The 17,774-nt window shown below is 45.8% G+C and overlaps 7 protein-coding genes across 7 annotated transcripts; 3 read left to right on the forward strand and 4 right to left on the reverse strand.

Moving 5' to 3' along the window:
* Positions 1 to 29: 29 nt before the first annotated feature.
* SAMD00019534_059060 (hypothetical protein) lies at positions 30 to 3,302 on the reverse strand (the record flags this gene model as incomplete). Its single annotated transcript, XM_012898504.1, has 4 exons — positions 30 to 278; positions 357 to 837; positions 879 to 2,037; positions 2,111 to 3,302. 4 exons carry the CDS (start codon positions 3,300 to 3,302, stop codon positions 30 to 32), a joined length of 3,081 nt encoding a protein of 1,026 aa, XP_012753958.1.
* A 401-nt stretch (positions 3,303 to 3,703) lies between these two features.
* SAMD00019534_059070 (hypothetical protein) lies at positions 3,704 to 5,106 on the forward strand (the record flags this gene model as incomplete). Its single annotated transcript, XM_012898505.1, has 2 exons — positions 3,704 to 3,751; positions 4,003 to 5,106. 2 exons carry the CDS (start codon positions 3,704 to 3,706, stop codon positions 5,104 to 5,106), a joined length of 1,152 nt encoding a protein of 383 aa, XP_012753959.1.
* Positions 5,107 to 5,484: 378 nt separating this feature from the next.
* SAMD00019534_059080 (hypothetical protein) lies at positions 5,485 to 5,688 on the reverse strand (the record flags this gene model as incomplete). Its single annotated transcript, XM_012898506.1, has 1 exon — positions 5,485 to 5,688. One exon carries the CDS (start codon positions 5,686 to 5,688, stop codon positions 5,485 to 5,487), a length of 204 nt encoding a protein of 67 aa, XP_012753960.1.
* A 578-nt stretch (positions 5,689 to 6,266) lies between these two features.
* SAMD00019534_059090 (hypothetical protein) lies at positions 6,267 to 6,884 on the forward strand (the record flags this gene model as incomplete). Its single annotated transcript, XM_012898507.1, has 1 exon — positions 6,267 to 6,884. One exon carries the CDS (start codon positions 6,267 to 6,269, stop codon positions 6,882 to 6,884), a length of 618 nt encoding a protein of 205 aa, XP_012753961.1.
* Positions 6,885 to 7,390: 506 nt separating this feature from the next.
* SAMD00019534_059100 (hypothetical protein) lies at positions 7,391 to 8,020 on the reverse strand (the record flags this gene model as incomplete). The annotated part of the gene is made up of 2 exons (XM_012898508.1): positions 7,391 to 7,693; positions 7,763 to 8,020. 2 exons carry the CDS (start codon positions 8,018 to 8,020, stop codon positions 7,391 to 7,393), a joined length of 561 nt encoding a protein of 186 aa, XP_012753962.1.
* A 148-nt stretch (positions 8,021 to 8,168) lies between these two features.
* SAMD00019534_059110 (hypothetical protein) lies at positions 8,169 to 13,133 on the reverse strand (the record flags this gene model as incomplete). The annotated part of the gene is made up of 3 exons (XM_012898509.1): positions 8,169 to 8,473; positions 8,547 to 10,765; positions 10,855 to 13,133. The coding sequence occupies 3 exons, from the start codon at positions 13,131 to 13,133 to the stop codon at positions 8,169 to 8,171; spliced, it is 4,803 nt and encodes a 1,600-aa protein (XP_012753963.1).
* A 2,759-nt stretch (positions 13,134 to 15,892) lies between these two features.
* Positions 15,893 to 17,582, forward strand: SAMD00019534_059120 (hypothetical protein; the record flags this gene model as incomplete). The annotated part of the gene is made up of 3 exons (XM_012898510.1): positions 15,893 to 16,042; positions 16,139 to 16,204; positions 16,272 to 17,582. The coding sequence occupies 3 exons, from the start codon at positions 15,893 to 15,895 to the stop codon at positions 17,580 to 17,582; spliced, it is 1,527 nt and encodes a 508-aa protein (XP_012753964.1).
* Between the last annotated feature and the right edge of the window lie 192 nt (positions 17,583 to 17,774).

Below are 17,774 nucleotides of genomic sequence, written 5' to 3' on the forward strand. Positions count from 1 at the left end.
ATGAATGTGATTGATTGGAAACACAATCCTTACGAGAGTTTGTTCTGTATCTGTCGATGAATCTGGCATAAATAGTCTATATAGGATACAGAGTCCAATCCCTTGTCCTCGTAGAATAGGGACCGTAGATAAGAATCCATTGGATCGTTCTGGATCACAAACTGCACTGATCTCTGTGATGAACCCAATCCACGCAACCTGCTGATCTCACTAACAATGTTCTCCACACGTTGATGGTAGTCATTGGCACCATTCAACGAAGCAAACAAAGATGCGATCTAATGTATGATTGAGTTGAGTGAGTGTCCATGTGTTAGTTATCAATCAATCACATGTGGAACAGATATATAGTTTACCTTTGTAGCGTTGTGTCCAACGATGGAGTCGATTGAGAACAGATCACGGAGTACGTTCTGTGAGGCGAATTGCTGAACCCAGATGAAGATGTTGCGACCGTTCTCAACGATGAACACACCGTCTTGTACAACTTGTTCTTGAGACAGACGTACGAAGGGCGGCAGGATGGTGTAGTGATGGTCCGCATGCTGTGTTCCATGCTGTGGCTGCAGGTTGTGAATCGGGTACAGACGTGGATAGACCATGGGTATGATCTTGGCTGGTGGCAATGAGGCAAAGAGACTGACAAGGTACACTCTTAGGTCGGGCGTCGAGCCGCTCAGCAAGAAGGCGGGCGCCTTCATCATGGCCAGCACATATATGGGCAGCAGCTTGAAGCACTCGGGAAGGATCAGCTGAGTGTGCGACTTGTCGGCTGCGCAGTGCTTGCGGTAGGACGCGAGGAGGTCGACGGCCTTCTCTGTGGTGATGGTGCGCACCCTTGGGAGGGCATATTTGTGATGATGTCGCGTGCTGCATACCTGGCAAACAGTGTGATGATCGAGTCTAAATCGGCATCCTTGAAGAAGGTGGACATGGTGGCTGGCGCCGCCGCCTCCACATTGAGACGCAGGTTGTGCACACGGATGCGGCTCTCGCCACGCATGTTGGTGTACATCATGGCGAACTGGAGGTAGGCCTTAGACTTGGGTTTCAGCTTGTCGTCATACTTGATCAATGTGGTGATGCACTTGTCGTTGGTGAGGCCCGCAATGCGCACCTCGCCCTCCTCCTCGACAAAGTGGCCAAGGTTGGAGGCCACGGTCAGACCGCGACTGCAACGGATCTTGATTGCCACGTTGAGTCCGTACGGTTGAGTGGCATCATGAACAATGTCGTCGTGCAGTGCCTCCATGCTGTCGTGTCTAAGATGTTGATAGTAGTGAATGTGGCCGCCAGTAGTCGTTGCCAGCACGGCCGTCGTGGCCAGCTCGCACTCCTCGCTTGGAATCAGGAATAGGTTGACCGACACGTTGGTCTTGGCGCAGTGCTGTGCTACGGGCTTGTAGAAGTTGCTGAAGGGTGCGGGCGCGGGCACCAGGTTCTTCTCAGACTTGGCGTCGCGCTTGTGTACGGCGCCCGGGTTGCCCTTGGGCAGGTTGGTGGAGAAGGCAAACACGCGACCACCACACTTCTCTAATGCGAGCGAGGCCGACTGGACGGCGGCGCCAAACGCAAACTCCTTGTTGGGGGGCTGTGGGTACTTGAAGAAGTTGGTGATGTTGTCAAAGAAGTAGTCGACCAGCGCCTTGGACTCGCGGTAGTCCACGAGGAAGCCTTCCTGGATGGGCACGAATACGCTGCTCTTGGTGACGACCTTCATCTGGGGCGTGTTGTAGTTCTTCTTGAAGCTCCAGAAGTGGACGTCGGTGTCGTATGTAATGATACCGATACGCTGTGGCGTGTGATCGTACATCTCATTGAGCACCTTCCTGAGGCTCTGCACGACGGTGGCCAGTACGCCAGATGTCACCGTGTTGGTGGAGATCTCAATGGCAAACACGTAGGCTGGCTGCAGCTTGGGGTCGGTTGGCTTTGTCAGTGCCACAAACTCGTACGATCCACGTTGAAGCTCAGCGCGCTGATCATAATCAGATCGCACGCCACTTGGAAGTGTCGCACTAAAGTAGTGTTGAGGGACTGATCGAAGATGTGTGAGTGATTGATTGATTGAGTGTGATCATGGGACCATCCGGAATGATTCCAAACTTACCATCATTCTCATAGTCACAGAGCTTGCAGATGAAGAACTTGCCACCATTGATGAAGGTGTTGTGCGGGTTCATGTAGGCCATGCAACGTGTGCAACGAATGGGTCCACTGGGACCGTGGTCGACGAGGGGCAGAGTGTCGTGGCCTGCCAAGGGAGTCGTGTGAATGGCGAATGGCAGACTGGTGTTGTTGAGCGTGTCCTCCGTGTCGGGGATTGTGTACAGAGTGGAGCGCATAAAGTATGGCGCCGAGTTGTGCTGATCGATCACCGCCTGCTGGATGGAGGAGGGTGGTGGCATGTCTGTGGCATTGGTGTTGAACACGTAAGCTTTGTTGGCTTCGAGCACGGTGGCGGGGTTGGGCACCTGTGCCTGATTGATCCTGTTCTCGCCCTGTGGCGCTGGTGCCTGCACCACTGGGTTGGGGCCAGGGTTGGGACCAAGTGACAGACCCTGCATGTTGGGCATCTGTGGTTGATACTGTTGTTGACCATATGGCTGCTGCTGTTGTGGCTGACCAGGTTGTCCTGTCTGGTATTGTTGCTGTTGCTGATACTGCATCTGTTGTTGTGGTGGGTATCCAGGTTGTGCTTGCTGATAAGGCTGCTGTTGGTATGGCTGTCCAAAGGGTGGCTGCTGCTGACCCAGGCCTTGACCTTGAACTTGACCTTGGATGGGTGGCACCTGTTGATACATCTGTGGCTGAGGGGCAACCTGCTGTCCATAAGGTTGCTGTTGATTGTTCATGTAGGGCTGACCAACAACTGCTGGAGGTTGTCCATATGGCTGAGCAACAACACCCATTGGTGGCTGTTGTTGATACATCTGCTGTTGTTGAGGTGGTAGCTGTTGGTACACTTGAGTCTGTGGAGTACCTTGCTGTTGCTGTTGTGGTACATAAGGCTGAGTAATAGGTGCAGGAACATTACCGGCCACCTGTTGTGTGTTATATGGCTGAGGTGCCATTGGTGACTGTGGCTGTAGATGAGACTGTGGCTGTGTCTGATACATTTGTGGCTGTGGTTGCTGTTGAGGTGATGTTGGTACTACACCAACAACATTCTGAGGCATTGGTTGTCCATATGGTTGAGCAACAGGTGGTTGTTGATAACCTGGATACTGTTGTTGTTGTGGATTCATTGGCTGAGGAGGGTAGCCTGTATTGTAGGCTCCTGTTGGTGGTGGCTGTGACATTATATTATTATTATTATTATTATTATTGCTCCACTCAATCAATCAATATCTAATACCAACAACAACAATTGAAGTATGAAGTTAAGAGTTGATTGAACAGTGAAGTGATGAATGATCATTCACAAGTTTCAAACTTTGGGTCAAAGTCATGAAAGTGTGAGTTGTGTGAGTCATCATGTTGTCCATGAACTTCAAAACCCCAACTAATCCAAGTGTAACGTTATACATTAAAGATGTTTAATATTCCCAATTATTTTTAATTTTATGATTCTGTGTTTTGCGACGAGTCGTTGTCTCGAGCCCATCGCTAGCATGCCGTGTGCACGAATGATGAGCATTTGACTCAATTACTATCATCCTTTGTTTGTGTATAGACAGATATCATAATATCGCCCTTCAAAATGGTAGGTGTCAATCAATCCATCATCATCCTTCTTCATCATCATCAAGTATATCAGTCATCATCAGTATCAATCTCAATCAACTCAATCTCAGCAGCTCGACTCATTCAATTGGATGGATGGAGGATACATGACAACAATCAACATCGATCATCGATCATACAGCATACACTGAGATTGTGATTGAGATGATAGATTGAACGACTACGATGACGATGATGATGATGATGACAGGATATACGATACATGATGAACCGACGACTAATCAAACAAACGAAACATTCATCATAATATAATAGTCCACTCGCCCATTCGTCCAAGTTTACAACGGTGACAACAAGATTGCCAGCAAGGTTAAGCTGCCAGCCGTCTTGACTACCCCAATCAGACCAGACCTCGTCAACTTCGTTCACACCCAGGTGAACAAGAACTACAGACAGCCATACGCCCCATCCAGCCACTCTGGTGAGCAGACCTCTGCCGAGTCCTGGGGTACTGGTCGTGCCGTCGCCCGTATTCCACGTGTTGGTGGATCTGGTACCTCCCGTTCCGGTCAAGGAGCTTTCGGTAACATGTGTAGAGGTGGTAGAATGTACGGACCAAACAAGGTCTGGAGAAAGTGGAACCGCAAGGTCAACGTCAACCACAAGAGATACGCCGTTGCCTCTGCCCTCGCTGCCACCGCCATCCCCGCCCTCGTCATGGCCCGCGGTCATCAGATCTCCCAGATTGCTGAGGTCCCACTCGTCGTCGCCAACTCTGTCATCGACTCCCTGACCAAGACCAACGCCGCCGTCTCCCTCCTCAAGAAGCTCAACGCCTACTCTGACGTCGAGCGTTCCATCAACTCCAAGCACGTCCGTCCAGGTGCTGGAAAGTACAGAAACAGACGTTACATCATCAGCCGCGGTCCATTGATCGTCTGCTCCGGCAAGACCCAGATGTCCCAGGCATTCCGCAACTTGCCAGGCGTTGACATTGCCAACGTCTCCCGTCTCAACCTTTTGAAGCTCGCACCAGGTGGTCACCTCGGTCGTTTCGTCATCTGGACCCAGTCCGCCTTTGAGCAGCTCGACTCTGTCTTTGGCACCTACTCCAAGAACTCCACCCAGAAGTCCAACTTCCGTCTGCCACGTCCAGTCATGGCCAACGCCGACGTCCAGCGTCTCGTTGCCTCCGACGAGATCCAGACTGCCGTCCGCAAGTCCCAGCACAAGATCCGCAAGCCAATCGTCATTGCCAAGCGCAGAAACCCATTGACCAACTTGAAGCAGATGCTCCGTCTCAACCCAGCCGCCGTCCACACCAGACGCCACAACGCCGGCAAGGTCGTCGCCAAGAAGGTCCACACCAAGACCGACACCACCGCTCGTCAGGCCTACATCAAGCAGACCTTTGCTTAAACGATCGCCTTCTCTGCCCTTCCCCACGTTGTTGTCAGAGGATGTCGTGGCCCATGTGCGCGCCAACCAATGATTCAAGTATGGATGGACTGATATCAGTCTGTGCTCACAATCAAACAAAGGAACATAAAGTCCATTACTTGGATTATTTATTCTTACAGCAAATTATTATATATTTAGTTAGATCGATCATCTTGTACATTTTTTTGATTGGGTATTGTCTGTTCTTGGTCACCTCGTGTTCATGGTAGAGGCGGAACTCGAGATTGAGGGCGGTTACCAAACTCTCTGCGAAGGTCCTGGAGTTGTGTAGCTGGCTCCATGCTGCGCCATGATTGTTCATCATTGTGTCATTTACTTGACGAACTAATGTTCCAATCATGTGAGCATATATGTGTCGGTGTTGGAGGACTCACTTGGGTATGGTTCCACCAATTGGGCAACACCAATGCATATAGGATTGAACTCGTTCATCGGGAGGTGTGCAACGGCAGAGTCGACGGTGGGGTTGTCAGGTGTCATCCAGTTGGAGGCGGTATCTGACACCGATGAGCCATTCATCATCACTCTGGCCAGAGACATCAACGACCACATTGACCAACTTTGAGGACCATTCCTCAGGATGTAGGTGCTTTACACTTGGTGGCGATGGATCGGAATATACGTACACTGACCCAGTTTGGGACTAGGCATAAGTATCATCATCTGACAATATCTTTTATTATTCCTAATTCAAACAATGGAGTATGATAAGGGATTGAGTATTTATTACTAGGTGTTGAAAGCTATCTTATTTATACTTGTTATAATGTAATAATAATCATTATATGCACTGATAGCAATCTGTGGATGGCTCTAAATATGATGCCTAAATATAGTTTGATAACTTAATCAAGTAATCATTATCATTACACCATCCTTGAAAACATCATTCATTCATTCAATCATTCGATCAATGTCAGTGAGAAGAAGTACACTTGCATCTACATTCAGTGGTCATCTTATTGATGCTGATGAAGTTCAGTTGATCACATCCTATGACGAGCTGTGGCAACAACAACAACAACAAGAACAAGAACAACATTCTTTATTGATACAATGTTTGGTGGATGTTGTCATTGGACTTGGCCTCAAGACACTCGATCGTCTAGAGATCATTGATGAGGGTATTGAACAAGACTTCTTCAAACAACACAACAAACATCAACAACGATGTAATCTATCAATACTTGGATGGACTTGTCAACAGACTTGCTGGCATCAATGAAGCATCATCATCGCCAATCTTATCAAGCAATGTTATACGAATACGTTTGATCAACTACATATTGGACAGACTGTCAAGGACAAAGTCAAATACTGAACAGATATACAACAAGTTGATGTCTATCTCGCATAGCATTGATGACCCTGTCGTCTTGAGAAAGATGGCCAAGTTCTCAAATCGGGTAATGGTCGACGTGTATGAACGAGGAATCAAAGACAAGACCATCGAGTTGCTCAGCGATACAGACAAGTTCATTCAAGACATTACAGAATCATTCAATATTGATTATGTATTGGACAATAATGACGATGGTGATAATGGTCCAATCGAGCCAAGTATAATGAGGATGATCATCAACAACAAAGAACAAAGTAACATTATACTATCAAGATATAATAACAAGCAACTGGATGAAATCATGCGTGAGATGGTACTCCTGGCGCGATGTCCAAACATATCCTCCGTCATTAATCTCAAGCATCACAGTCATCTGGCAATCAATCCAAAGTAAGTCAATCAATCAAACACGGACTGTTGGTCCACATTGGAGCCATTCCACTCACACACTCATCAATCATTCAATCAATCAATCAATGAGTATAGGATCAAGTTAATTATATCAATATATTGTATTATTGATCATTATGTTGATGGAAAGGATGATGTACAACTTGGACAATGTATCCAATTCATAACGGACACTTCCTACATTACTTCACCGCCAAGTGAGCATACTTGGATTCGATCACTCTATCAATTAATTCATGCATCTGGATGGATCAACAATGACATTGACAATGACAACACTGATTCATCATCAACATTGTCATCCAATCAATGGGCATTATCCAATCAACTTATCTTCTCACCTCTAAATGTCACCTGGTAGCCTGGAGTTTCAATAACAATAACATGCCTTGGGGTTGGTGTAAATCAATGCCAATCAATCAACTCAAACATCATGTGGATTGTATTATTACATGGTTGGTCATTTGGATGGCTTGGGAACAATGTTGCTCAGAGCAGTGTGCATGTTGAAGTCTTTGTGCGGTTAATTCTCACTTGACGGACTGCCTCTTCAAGGACGGACTCAATCGCCTTGCTCGAGAGGTTGGCTGCTTGGAGATACTTGATGGCTTGGATGTGCTGTAACTCCTTGCTGATGAGGTCCTGTGCATCCTTATCGATTGGACGCCTATCGATAAAATAACCAGTATGGGATCTCGCAAACTGCTGGTAGTCTCGGCTGTCTTCAGTCAATCCAACCATCAATCTTGGTGTCAACTTGGATCCACCGTGCTCACCGATATGGTGGACATTCTTTAATTAATTGATTGGGTGGGTCGGTCAATATGATGTGTAGTGAGGCACATCGCACGGGATACTCACCGATGATATTTGAGTAAGAGTAATGAGGTAGTGAGGATTGCAACAGACCAAGTGGATGTCGGTTCCTGGGTAGATGACCTCCTCCCAGAGCTTGTAGTTGTATTCATCGATGACAGTGGCGTCAACATAGGAGATGGTACATGGGAGGTTGTCCACTGTCAACTGGATCTTGCACTCCTCTACCTTCTCCAGCTTCTTCAGAGGGCCTGCTAACCACCCTACGGCCACACACTTGATTGAGTCTTTAGTGATATCCATTATTTGAATATGTATTTGTTGTTGAGAAGATGTCTATTTGATAAATGTCCAAAAAATTTTTTCCAAGCTTAATGTGATTGATCATTTGAATGGATTGAATTGGATAGATTTGATTTAATATTTATTTAATTAATGGAATTGGAAGTTCTTATGAGAAGAATCTAATCATGCGACCAAGGTGCGTGATTGAGTTACTCTGTTGCGTGTCGTGTAGATGGACTGAGATGTTCTTGATGTTGGCTTGATATCTCACAGAGAGGAGGATCTGCTTACTGGCCTCACCTGAAAGGTATTGAGTTGGAGTAGTATTATTATTTATGGTAGAGGTCCCCACAAATTGGTACGGTTCCTGGGCCATGGCATTCAAAGAGATGGACCTGAACCTGAACTCAATATTGTCGCCCACCTTGTTGACTGCAAAGCCTCTGGCCCACGGGAATACATCTGTTCCATCTATGGTAGTTCAATTAATGTCAGTAAATAGAGGTAATATGGGTTTGTTCTATTTGTCATCTTGTCAACTCACCAATATTAGGTATGATGTCATGGGCAACTTTGGTATGTATTGTCCCGAGTTCTTCTGGATACACGGTAGCAGCCATATTCTGAATGTACAACTGGTTGTTGTTCTCCCCAATTCTCAATACTCCAGTAAGTCCAGGACCACTTTGCAATTCGCGTAAATTGTTGATGGCGTTCGGTTCAAGAGTGAACGCTATGTTGCGAGCAGCCCTGAGTCCACGAGCAATACCAGCTCGAATTCCAATGAGACCAGGAATCAACGCCATTCCAAAGCCAGTGGCGCCAGAGATTCCAAGATCCACACTGCTGGCATTCCTGTCCTGGAATTCGGTAATTGCCATGTTTGTAGCGCCATCAATCAAGGCTGCTCCAATAACTGCTACGGCAGCACGAGCAATTGCAAGTTTGAAACCACTACCAGTGGCGGATGCCACAGCCTTTGATATTAGATTTCCTGTAAATGCACCAGCGCCAGCAGAGAGCAAACCTGCTCCAGCATTGATTCCAACTTCCATTGCCCAGTCTTTCAAACTCCAATCATTGATGTGAGTCGAGCTGTAGACCACACTGGAAGAGCCGGCGGCGAGCATGAGTTGAGTGATGGCGACAAAGGCAAGAGGTGTGGATGCACCAGCAGTCACAACTGTCAGAGCAATCGATCCAACTACAGCGATCGATCCATAAACAATGCCCAGAATAGCCTGCCATGAGACCATTCCAGATGGATCAGAGTTCATGATTGGATTGCCATCGCCGTAACCATAACGATTGAATGTGGTGGCTGAGTCCCTGGTCATGAACCTCTTGATTGAAGGGTTGTAGTATCTTGAGCGGAGGTAGATGAGACCCGACTCCATGTCAGTGTACTCTCCAGTGTATCTGAATGGATTGTCCGCCAGGGTTAAGGTGAAGGCAAGCTGGTCAAGTTGTTCAGCTCCATATGGATCAAATTGATAGGATGCCTCGAGTAGATTGGATTCATCGAGGACAATAACAATATCTTTGTTGTTGCTGATGAGGAACTGAGCGGATGATTGAAGGTCTTCTGGATTGTGGACGATCCTGGAGTATCTTGATGATCCATTCATGAGGTAGGTTGTGTATTGGGAGTCCAGAACCTCGTTGACCAAGTTGGGAAGGGCAGCACCATCATAGTAGTATCTTATGGTCCTGCCACCGGTTGACTTTGATGCACGACTTCCATCGGCATAGTAGGTGTATGTGACTGGTGGCATGCCTTGGAACTGGTAAGACACCAGTTGGTTGTTGAGATTGTAGGTGAAGGTTGATCCACGCCCATCATCAGTGAGGTTTCCATTGGTGTCGTAGGTCAGGTTCTTGGTAACACCAGATTGGACGTCCATTGTTTGAATGAGCTTGTTGTCCAAATCGTAGGTGTAGTTGGTCTCAGTGATGGTCGGTCCCTCAATTGTTTCAGCAATGACATTGTTGGCAGAGTCATATTTATATGAACTGACGGTCTGGACACCAGAAAGATACACCTTGGTGGCCTTTAGCATCCTGTTCAGATCGTCATACACGTAAGAGACTGTGTAGTTCATTGACTCATCGTTAGGGTAGGCTAATGAAATGAACTCTGTCGAGACAATATTCCTGGTCACAACATCGTATGTATTCCTCTGACTTGAGACCATGCTAGTGCGATCAGGTGTTGTGTCATAGATTGAGTGTTCCTCCAATGAACCAAATCCATCGTAGAGGTATTGATGTTCCTGGCCATTTCCAATAGAGAGTGCCTTGAGCTTGCCACTGTGGACAGGACTGTCATCCTTGGAGAAGTAGGACAGAGTGACCAGTTGAGTGGTCGATCCCTGGACTTGGGCTGAGACCAACCTTCCAAAGACATCGTAGGTGTAGATGGTGACCTGACCCATGGCGTCACGGAACTGAGTGAGTTGGGAGAGGCTCAGGTCATAGGTGTAGCTGATGAAGTTGCCATCTGGATAGGTGATCGATTCAAGTGAGCCATCGAGGAGGTAGGTATATGAAATGGCGCCCTGACTGATGCCATTCAAGAATGTCTCCACCTTCTGAAGTTTGTAGGATAGAGGATAGTATGTCATCCTCTTCTCAAATAGATTGAGAGCGGCATCAATGTATGAATATGATGTCAGCATCTTGTTTGCATTGTATGTCGAATTGAACACTGTTCCATCATATGTCTGTAGAGTCAGAGGTTGTCCAACACTGTTGTACGTGTATCTGTTAATGATGATGATGGTGATGAATTGTATTAGTTGATTGAAAATCACAAAATTTGATTGATTGGTTGATTGGCATTGGGTACATACTTGATACTTTGTCCAAGTGGATTGGTGTCGGACAAAAGTTGATTGAGTCTATTAAATTCAAAGAGGTCACCTGAACATTGTTGGGATCCAGTTGAAACACTCTGTTGAATGATATTGCCAAACAAGTCTCTCTGGGATGTGGACACTGAATGTTCATGGGGTCCAGATCTATTCTCATTCATCATGGCAAAGTCAACACCATACTTGAAGTAGGTGGACAGAAGTGGTGATGAACCTGTTCCAATGGTAGATGAGACAATGTCCTTGGAGGCATTGAAGGTGAACCTTGAGTTCAAGGTATCTTCAGAGTTGGACGAATACACCACCACCTTGACCTCTCGATCTGTGGAGGTTGAGGAGGTTGTCGCCACTCCATTGAAAGTCTGGATCTTGGTCTGATCAATTGGATTGTAGATGGTCTCAATGACATTGTCCAAAGCATCTCTAACTGTTGAGACTTGACCTCGATCGTTGTAGGTGTACTCGGTCCTTGAGGCCTTTTCAATAATGCCCTCCTCCCACATCACCTGACCTTGTGAGTTGTAGGACTTCTTTGAGAGCACCCGTTCTGTTCCATTGGGTCCAAGGTTGTCGGCAGTCCTCACTTGCTCACCGAAACCATTGGAGGTGGTGTATAAAGTGTACCCGTTGGCGGCAACTTTGGTAACAATGTTGTTAAAGTCGTCGTAGATGCATCGAGTGACAGCGCCAAGTGGGTCTGTGGTGGACCGGATCCTTCCATTGTTGTCGTAGGTGTTTGAAGTGATATTTCCCAATGCATCCACTGTTGAGGTGACCAATCCAGAACAAGTATCAAACAACTCCTTCGACTCGCGCAACTCGGCATTGATTGTGACGACAGTGAGCACCTTGCCCTCGAGCAGGTACTTGGTATTGGTGAAGGTTGACTGGAGTTTGTGATCGTTCCCATCTGCCCACTCTGTCTTGGTCTGAAGGACCCTGCCCTTGGTATCATAGGCGTAAGAGGTCTTCTTGAAAGGTAGGAAGACCCCCTCCTTCACTTGACCATCAGTGCTGGTGGCAATGTTCTTGTTGTCATCGGTGAGAGTGTTCACCGTCCTCCTGAACTCTGGATTACCATTTCCACCCCAGTAGTCAATCGAGTCCTTCTGAGACACCTGGCCATACATGGTGGTCATGTTAAAGTAGGTTGTCTTGACCTCGCTGACCAGTATGAACACTCCAGTATCCAGGTCGGTGTCGTATGTACGCACAGCAATGGTGTTGCCATAGACGTCTGTGTCGGTCTCAGACTTGTGCGCTCTGACAAAGGGGGCATCGACCACCTCATTCACCGCTATTGTGGGGACTTGGTAGTTGGAGGGTAGTTTGTCATACAATGGGAACGACCCATCTGGCTTCTGTCCATTGAACTTGTAGGTTGTCTTGCTGAGTAGCTTGAGGGTATCTTTGGTAGAGATGTTGGTCTCGATCTCAAGGTGTAGGTTGTTGTAGACATGCTCAGTGAGGAGATATCCATCATCAACTACAGTGGAGTAGAAGTAGGTGTTGCTTGTGGAGCTGGTGAGCAATGGGTCACCATTGGAACCGGTCAGGTAGAAGTAGGGGAATCCAGTGAAGTTGTGACCAGCTCCCTCTGGATCAAAGTTATACCAAGTGGAGCGAGATCCTCCATCAGCATCAATCACTTGCAAAGACTCGACGGCATCCAAGAAGGAGAGCTTGACCTTTGATGAGTCACCATAGTACTTAATTGAACGGTACTTGACAACAACATTGACTTGGTTGGGTTTAGTTATGATCGAGATGAGGTTGGTCCTGATGTTTCCACCTTTGTTTGTGAAGCCGGTCTTCAAACCCATCGGGTCAATATAGGTGTCCAACTGTTGAGTGTCGGGGTTGACCTGGAATTCAACATTGATCGATCCCAACACTCCACCTTGAGGGTAGGCAATGTAGACGGACTTGGTAACATCGTAGGTGAAGATGGTCTCTTGTCCAAATGAGTCAACAATCTTGGTGAGTCTGCTGTTGAATACATTGGCAACGACATCAAAATAGAATTCAACATGATTGCCAAAACGATCATTGATGGACATCAATCGGCCAACCTCATCAAAGTACTGGACCACGCCCGTATTGAATGTCAAGATGCTGTAGTAGACCCTGGTCTTGTCAAATGGTAGTGGTTGACCTCTGGACGAACCCTTGAACACGAGATTGTCCAACTTGTAGTATCTCAATCCAGAGCGGAAGGCAGTGTCAATGTTGTAGGAACCTTGGCCATTCACATACATGCGGGAGCGGTACACATAGCTGAATGGATACACCCATCCCAAAGGTAAACCAAGCATTGATTGTCTCTGCATTACTGCTTGTTGATTGCAGGATATCTTGGGTGTGATCAAATCAGTAAACATGCCAGGGATTGGAGGTGGAGTGATTGACACCTCAAGGCTACCAGTACGCGGATCGACGCGATATCCAACAGAATTGCTAAAGCCAAATGCATTAGACTCTCCAGTTGGACTGGGTGCCTCTGCTGCTACAGCAGCAGCAGCATCTGTAGATAAAGTCCCAAAACGATCCCTATCAATTAGTTTCTTGTTAATTTCAACAGGAGACATTATAGCTGTAGGTTGAAGGTTGGAATAGAAAGGAATGGAATGGAATGGAATGGATAATGTCAGTGATCAAATTAAAATAATAAATATTTAATTGATGGATTGATTGATTACTTACAAAAATCAGAGTGGAAGATGGAAGATAGTGATTAAGTGAGATTGAGTTTATTATATATATTTTATATTGTTATTGAGACCTATTGTAGAGGCTGGAGGTATTCTTTGATTCAAAATAATATTATATTATTGTTATGTTTGAATATCAAAGTGTGTATGATCAAGGTAATGAATGAATTAATTAAAGAATTATTAAATGAAAGAATTATTCAAATGAATATTATATGTTGATGTTGAGTACTTTGACAATATAATATAAGTATGATAAGTAAGTAAGTACTTACTTACATACTGATTAGATGTTTCCTATGATTGGAAATAGACATATGTCTTTTGCCCCGATAATTGTTGCCTGAATGTGAWTTTGCCCAAGAATATAAAAAGTGTAAAGTAACCTGTGACAAAGGGAAATGAGGGATCAAGGCAAGCCCTGTTGCCAGCACATTTGGGGCGACATCAATGATGAGATTAATATCTCCCATATCCGAGACATGTCCTTATACTACCGAAGACGGCAAGGACGACTGTTCCCTGCCACCCGTTGGTGAATCACTTCACTTCAGTGAAGCAGTACTAGGTTACACTACACGATCATTATCTTGCCTCATCCTCCTTCATGATATTCAATCAATGGTGAACATTAACAACAAACATTGATTTATATATAAGTCATGGCCATGAAATCTTATCTCATTTTAATTCCAATACTACTACTTCAACTTATAAATAATGAAAGTAAATATCTTTATTCTCTGTTTGCTTGTTTCAACAGCAATTATCCAAGTCAACTGTGCTGATGGTAAGTACATGCCACTTTGGACAACAAATGATTAAATGATTCAGGATCAATTCAGTTACTAACCAAAGACAATTGTGAAGAATTTCCTGATCTAGAAACCCTACAAGAGCCCCCTACTGTTGGCAGGAGCCAAATCTACGTTGGTGGAAGAGGAGGCCAAAGAGTGGATACAACCGCAACTGGTGGATTGAACGTCGTCTTCTACGGTGGTAGTTATATTGATGCAGTTGTGATTAATAATGTCAGATATGGAGGCACCGGAGGTAAAGTGATTGGCTCTGTAATGTTCCCTGAGAATGGCCATATCACCTTGGAAGCCTTTGGTTGCCGTCCAGACAAAGATGGCTCGATCGTCATGAACTACTTCCAAATCAGAGTGCCAAACAATGGTAGTCCCAAAATTTTCAGTGTTGGAAACAAGGATGCCTCAGAGTATATTATGGAAACTGACTTGGACGTGACCATCCGTTCAATTCAGTATGGTAACTTTGTTGATGGCATCCTTTTCGATACATATCCATAAACATAAGTTTACCAACTTCCATTGTCAACCATCTCTGAACATTATGTTTGGGATATTATTTCCAGATTTATTGATTGTGAATAAATGGCTGGAATACTTGATAAACAAATAGAATATATTTTGATTCATTGATCAATTTGGCACTATGTCACGGCCTACCATGGTTGCAGGATGTTGCTAATATTATACGAATATGTTTGATCAACTACATATTGGACATACTATCAAGGACAACTTGGAATATACAACTTGCTGATAACTATCTCGCATTAGTTCTGAAATCAATGATCAAACTTATTCATCAACATTGTCATCAACTAAAATCCCATATTAATTAAATATCACTTGATAGTCGGGGGATCTTTGCCGCCGATGTCCTTGGAAAGCTACACTTCTTCTGAAGCCCTTCTCACCTTTTGTTTGGATACTTACTTCGATGGATACGACTGATTGGCTGCCAGGTAGTCAGAGTGATACCTCTGGAAGCAGGGGTGTGTCTGTCTGCTCATGTACAGGTACTTGGATAGATAGGTTCTCGGGTCATTGATGCCACACACTTCGATCCAATCAAGGCCAACACTGTGTGGTAGGGCACTTCCATTTGGGGACTTGCTGAGTCCCAAACGATAAAATTTTATTCATTTTTATTCTTCCTCATCTTGTTCCTTGTGGTCAAAACTGTTTCAAAACACCTCAAAAGAATGTGAACAGGGTGGGGAATCATGCTTCTGAAGCGAAGTTGAACACACACACAAGTAACAAACCCCATTTATGTATATTTGCAACATTATACATAATTAAATCGAATAGAATAAAAATTTATTCAAGTTGATAATACGAAGGATGGTTTGTTTAAACCAAGTTGGGTGTCTTCAACTTCACTCCACATTCATAATCACTCTCTCACTCACTTCACTAAACATACACACACACACACACACACATCACACTTATACAGTTATCTATATAACATAAAATAATATATAATATAAAATGACTTCGTTTAATGAATATCCATTCCTTAAGGAGCTCGGTCTGCAGGAGGAGAACCTCGGTCTATACAACGGAAAGTGGGGTGGAAGTGGAGACATTGTCAAGTGTGTCAACCCATCCAATGGCAAGGTTATTGCCCATGTCAAGGGTGTATGTATCTCCGATAGTGATTGATTGATCATCATTGGATGATTGATTGAATGATTGAATTAGATTAGATTGCTAACTTACTTCATACATTAATAGGCCACCACTGCAGAGTATGAGGAGACCATCCAAGCTATGTTGGCTGCCAAGACCAAGTGGCAATTGGTAAGTCACAACCAATACAACGACGTCGTTTGAAGTGATAGAAATACTAATGATGATGACTATTTAGACCCCAGCACCAAAGAGAGGAGAGATCGTTAGATTGATTGGAGAGGCCCTTAGAGCCAAGATTACACCATTGGCCAAGTTGATCTCTTTGGAGATGGGCAAGATCTTTATTGAGGCAAAGGGTGAGGTCCAGGAGTTCATTGATATCTGTGACTTTGCCACCGGTCTCAGCAGAACCATCAACGGTCAGGTACTCCCATCAGAGCGTCCAGGCCACATGCTGCTCGAGTGCTGGAACCCATTGGGTCTGGTCGGTATCATCACCGCCTTCAACTTCCCATGCGCCGTGCTCGGCTGGAACGCCGCTATCTCTATGATCTGTGGTAACGTTCAGCTGTGGAAGGGTGCCTCCACCACATCGCTCATCACCGTCGCCGTCACCAAGATCATCGCCGAGGTCCTCGAGAAGAACGGATTCGACGGTGCCATCTGCTCCACCATCATCGGCTCTGGCCGTACCGTCGGTGAGCAAATGATCCAAGACAAGCGTTTCGGTCTGATTTCCTTCACTGGCAGCACAGAGATTGGCAAGAGAATCAGCTCAGTCGTCCACGGCTACTTTGGCCGCACCATCCTCGAGCTCGGTGGCAACAACGCCATCATCGTCGCTGAGGACGCCAACGTCGACCTCGCCGTCCGCGCCTGTGTGTTTGCCGCCGTCGGAACCACCGGACAGAGATGCACCAGTCTCCGAAGACTGTTCATCCACGAGTCCCTGTACGACACCGTCATCGAGAGACTCAAGAAGGCATACTCCACAGTCAAGATTGGCGACCCACTCGTCGATGGTACCCTGGTCGGCCCACTCCACACTCAGTCCGCCGTCAAGGAGTACACTGAGGGTCTGGAGGAGATCAAGAAGCAGGGCGGTAAGGTTATCGTCGGAGGCAAGAAGATCGAGAAGGAGGGCAACTTTGTCGAGCCAACCATCGTCGAGATCAACCACGACGCACCAATCGTCAAGACTGAGCTGTTCGTCCCAATCCTTTACGCCATGAAGTTCAAGTGTCTCGATGACGCCATGGCCTGGAACAACGAGGTTCCACAAGGACTCAGCAGCTCGCTGTTCACCAACAACCAGATGAGCATCTTCAAGTGGCTCGGACCAACCGGCTCTGACTGTGGTATTGTCAACGTGAACGTTGCCACCAACGGTGCCGAGATTGGAGGTGCCTTTGGAGGAGAGAAGGAGACTGGAGGTGGTCGCGAGTCTGGTTCCGACTCATGGAAGCAGTACATGCGTCGCAGCACCTGCACCATCAACTACTCTACCAGCATGCCACTGTCCCAGGGTATCAACTTTGATGCTTAAGTCCCTACATCCCATCAAATGTTCAAAAATCAAAATCATTATAAATAATAATAATTCCCAACATATCTATAATTTATCTCTATTATCTCTATCTCTTTTGTTTGACATCCTATGATTGCAGGAACAAATAACACAACACTTACACGTATTCGTGTCGGTTATGATAACAACGTGGTTAGTGTTTGAATGATG

Source organism: Acytostelium subglobosum (genome assembly GCF_000787575.1).
Source record: "Acytostelium subglobosum LB1 DNA, scaffold: scaffold11, whole genome shotgun sequence".
NCBI classification, from domain to species: Eukaryota; Evosea; class Eumycetozoa; order Acytosteliales; family Acytosteliaceae; genus Acytostelium; species Acytostelium subglobosum.